Below are 4,785 nucleotides of genomic sequence, written 5' to 3'. Positions count from 1 at the left end.
TTAGTTAGTTGTAATTTTTGGCTGAATATCTCTAGCAGGTTTTAAAAGCCCTTTAACATTAAATATGAGCACAGTTTGGATTAAATAAAAGTACAGTCAAATTTTATCTCCTGTATAGACTTTACTGTACAATGTTAGATCTAGTAACATCTTACAGTGAGTGAACAATATATTTTTAAAACATTCATTAATGTTTGTGAATGTTATTTAATACAAACACTTGATCATTCATGTTTGTTCATTGCGCATTAAATAATTTTAACAGATTTAACTTTGAAATGAACCCTAAGAAGAATAATTTCCATATAATTATTGTTTATTGTTAGTTCATGTTATCTAACAAATAAAATCTTATTGTAAAGTGTTATTAATACTACAGTATCCATCTATTTGATATACACTTAATATATGTAATCTTATCTAAATGTATTAGAAAAGCTGATGTTTGCTATTTACTGAAAAGTTATATTTTAGCTGGTGTCAATGATCTTATGTTGCATTTGGTCAGACTCAGCCAACATTATTAATAAAAATGTTGTTCAATTAGCATGTTTTTGTGTTTTTGGTACCGAATACTGAAATTTTGGTACCGTGACAACACTAATTCATATATGAAGAGATTTTTACGTGCACCCCTAGTTTTCTCTTCCTCTCCTCTAAAGCAGCGCAGCATGGGCGGGGTTTATGTAAAATTCTGGGTTCTTCACGTAACGAACCTGGGAAGTAACTCGTTGTAGTCCCTTACCAGTCGTTTTTGTAGGCATTAAACGGCCTGAATTTTAAAAGACGATATCTCCGTTTGAATTGAACTTTCAGCTTCGTAACTTTAAACTTAACCCACCCTTAAACCTACCTATACCACCAAACCTGTCCCTAACCTTCCCCGTATCCCACCTCAAAAGCAGCAAAAGTGTTTTGCAATACAATATGAACACAATAAGTACACTGTACTTATTTTTTGATGTAAGTTCATAGTAGTTAAGGCCACTTAATATAAAGTGGGACCTAGAATCGATATCGTTTTAGTAAAACTGAGATTCGATTATAATAGATAGATACTTTTTTATCCAGCCCTACTGAAAACTTTTTTTTTTTTTTTTAAAGAGCATATAAATAATCTCTTACCTGGTTTGAACTGAATCCTCACACCAGTGTCATTCTGAATCTTCTTGATCATTTCACCACTCCTACCAATCACAATTCCCACTGCAAACCTTGGCACAGGGACCTAAAGCAACAGCAAAACATTTAGTAAACTGCCTTTCAAAATTCAATGTATAACATCACAAAGAATCTAAAGATTATTCTCATAAAACAGTACTTACATCCAGACTGTCTCCACTGCTTACTCTAGAACCATACTCTCCTCTCTGTTCCCGGAAACCCTGATCTCTGATTAGATCCATCACCATGTCTTTAGCTTGCTGTACAGACCAAGAAATTTAAAAATATTTAGATATACAGCCCATAATTTGAAATAACTTCAATGTAGAATTTTAAAGGCTTAAATGTACCAACCTGAACTTTAAAAGGATCGCCAGAGATCCTGAGTGGTTTATCAGAGCCTGTATTTTGGGGTCCTTCTTGAATCATGACCATTTTGACTCCAGCACGTTCCTATTACACAAGTGTTGAACAATTAAATTAATAAGTAAATGTCTGTTAAGGGAAAAAAAAAAAAAAAAAAAACACTTTATGGTAAAAAGTGAAAGAAAAAGTAGAAACTTTAAACCAAATAACTCTGAAAATTTCGGGTTTAACCACATTTATGCACCTTACCTGTAACTGTTTGATTGTTTCCCCTCCCTTTCCAATGACCAGACCAGCTTTGGAGGCAGGGATCATGACCTCCTGAACAGACATCCCTGGTCCATCATTGTGGTGGAATGCCGGAGCAGGTCTGCCTTTATCTACAATCTCTGAGAGCAACATCTTTGCAGCCCTATTATGGAAAATGTACATTTTTAATTTCACCCACTTCTAAAAAATACCCCACCATACTCAATTCAACCATGCAAAATTTCTGAATGTGTGGAGATACTCACTGGATTGAATCAGGTGCGCCTGTTAATGTCACTGACCTATCAGGCATGCCACCACTGTCTGTTGGGTAGAGTGCAGAATAAGCATTGCCATTTTTTTTCTCCAAAGAGCTCACAACAATCAGACTTCAGCCCTCTACGGACACCTTGGCAATTGAATCGCCATTGGCTAGTAAATTTTTTAGTTTACTCGCCAGACTGATGATGATGATAGTAATAATAATAATAAATATATATATATATATATATTAAAAAAATGGCAGTTTTATAAATATCTAAAAAGTACACACTTAACATCAGTCAGTCAAGCATTATAATATGATAATCAACAATTCGTAACGTTGGTTTAAACTACTAACTTAATTTGCTCTTTAGCTTATTGGGGCGTGTGTGAAATATACGCATTATTTACCAAAAGCATTCTGCTTCATTTAAGCTTTAAAAAACAAACAAAAAAAAGAGTAAAAAGAGAAAAGAAATAGAAGAAAAATGCACACAACTGAAACCTCTTTGTTGCAACGCATCAAGGCCTCAAATTAGCACGTTAGCTAACGTAACGAGCTGGCTACGTTTTATATCAATTTTTAAATGTAAAGTTTGAAGACACGAAATATTTTTGGACGCTTTCAAAGCACTCACTTGTCTGGCTCTCTGGAGGGCGTCTTTAAAAGCATCGTTCATCCCTCCACCAGCGTTTGAGGACGGCGGAGCCACGTTAGAGTAGTCGGCCATGTCTGCGGGAACAGTTTTCTCGAGCTGAAAGAAGATGGCCGTGCGCGCGAGAGTGATGAAGAGAACTGACTGCAGCCGCTTCGATCCTGATTCCACTTCCGGCCGGCACACTACCGCGGAAATAGGATAAAAGTCCTTACTGTGGTTGTTTCTGCCCAACCATAATACCGTAGTAATTATTTTCATTCTATCTATACATGGATTATTATATTGAATTAATAACGTATCTAAGAAACGTTACGATCTGTGTGTCATGTACTTTATTCATATTTCAGACGTTAGCATATTTGCGAATTAAAAAAAAAAAGCATAAAGAGAACCGCTTATGAGAATATCATTAAATGTAAATATCATATGAGATGAAATCATGTCAGTCTTCTAGAACAATATTGTTTTAAAATACATGTAGGTCCTCCTCTCGCCGATGTTGAAATCACATGACCACCCATATTATGCAGTTGGCAAAAGTTACTACTAGTAGTCCTATTACTACTAGGCTAATAATCATAATATGTTTACTTTGTATAGCGCTTCCAGCTGGACAGTGCTCAAAGCGCTTTACAAATCACAAATCTGATATAGCCTAAGCAAACCATAAAATGTGACAACATACTACCGACACAACATCTCAGGTGAACATGTTGCAGCGATGATTCTTAGTGGAAATATAAAACGAACAAGCAAGAACTCACTGCTGCAGCAAACACGCATAAACTTCCTGCCTTTTAAAATGTAATTGTCTTATTATTTGCTCAGTATTTATAAATAAAAAGCAGAATCTAATAACCAGATGCTATTGTCCACTGACATATAGTTTCAGAACACTGTTGAAGAAACACTCACCCACTTATAGAAATGAGCACATACACTACAGAAAAAAAATAGTGAATTGACTTTTACGGTGAGGTCCAAACTGCAGAACTGCCTTTAAAAAAATATAAAGTTGATTTCCAGCAGTTGCAAACAAGGAAATCAAGGAAAAACGCCTGCAATTGTTTATGGCATATTATATTTATTTACTTACATTATAAAAATGACCAGAATGATAATTAGCCCACAGAACATTTCCAGGCTGTTGAAACCAGAAGAAACTAAACAAGAAAAAGTGGGTCAGACCCCTGCTCAACCAACCAGCAACCACAAACATCATTCTGGTGTTCTTAAGACAGGTACTCAATAGCCGGGTTTCCATCCAAAGTTGCGAATTTAACTTATGCGCAAAACTGGAAAATCGCATAAAACATTTGAGAACAAGCATAGTTTCCATCCAACAAGTCAAAGAGAACAAAATCGTGAAAAGTAGGAGAATATAATAATTTTCATATATAATAAATTACTCTCGCCTCAGAGCGAGCAGACGAATCACAATGCGGTCATTGCTTTCGGAGGTGGATGCTGCTGTTTGGGAACGCAGTCGTGCAAGACATTTCTGGGAGGCAATTATAGCCTACAGAAATACTTTTATGACAGACTTTGCACGTGCATTTCCGAATGACCATAACAACATTTCAGATGCCGTGGAATGACATCGGTCCGCTGGTTAGTCAGGTTTTGCGGTCCCATAGCGCAAAGTCACATGACTTTTTTGATGCGCTTGGAGGAATTTATTCGCAAAATTGAACCGGGAATACATTTTTAAAAAATTTGAGTGAATTCGAGCAGTTTAAGTGGGTGCTATAAAAAAAGTAGGCCTATCAAAAAAAAAAATGTTTATTTAATTTTGTCACACTTGAGCATGGAGCACACACAAAAACTATTTCAGTCGATTCGAGGATTCTATGTGTAATAAAATAAGGTGTAAAAAAAAAAGTAACAAAAGTGTCCCTCGCGGGTCATTTTGACCGGCCATAGGAATGAATGGAATGTCCGAAAAAAACCCAGCATTTTTTTATTTATTCGATTTTTTTTACTATATAAAATCTGACACAATCCAGAAAAGATGCATACCCAAACAAAGGGCTGAGACTGCAGAATGTCCCCAATGCACAAAAAACTCACATACCCACACACA

General features: G+C 35.8%; 1 protein-coding gene across 1 annotated transcript in view; it reads right to left on the bottom strand.

Moving 5' to 3' along the window:
* The window catches only part of LOC107722565 (far upstream element-binding protein 1-like), a gene marked incomplete at its 5' end in the record, with an annotated part of 34,601 nt that overhangs the window by 12,957 nt on the left and 16,859 nt on the right, over nt 1-4,785 (bottom strand). Inside the window, 5 exons of the mRNA XM_016530970.1 lie at nt 1,126-1,228; nt 1,326-1,424; nt 1,519-1,617; nt 1,780-1,942; nt 2,046-2,103. Of these exons, the coding sequence (XP_016386456.1) occupies nt 1,126-1,228; nt 1,326-1,424; nt 1,519-1,617; nt 1,780-1,942; nt 2,046-2,103 (522 nt within the window). The remainder of the gene's footprint in view (nt 1-1,125; nt 1,229-1,325; nt 1,425-1,518; nt 1,618-1,779; nt 1,943-2,045; nt 2,104-4,785) is intronic.

The sequence above is a fragment of the Sinocyclocheilus rhinocerous genome, unplaced genomic scaffold, assembly GCF_001515625.1.
Source record: "Sinocyclocheilus rhinocerous isolate Xijiao unplaced genomic scaffold, SAMN03320098_v1.1 scaffold161, whole genome shotgun sequence".
Taxonomy (NCBI): domain Eukaryota; kingdom Metazoa; phylum Chordata; class Actinopteri; order Cypriniformes; family Cyprinidae; genus Sinocyclocheilus; species Sinocyclocheilus rhinocerous.
This window is presented reverse-complemented; position numbering and strand designations above follow the sequence as displayed.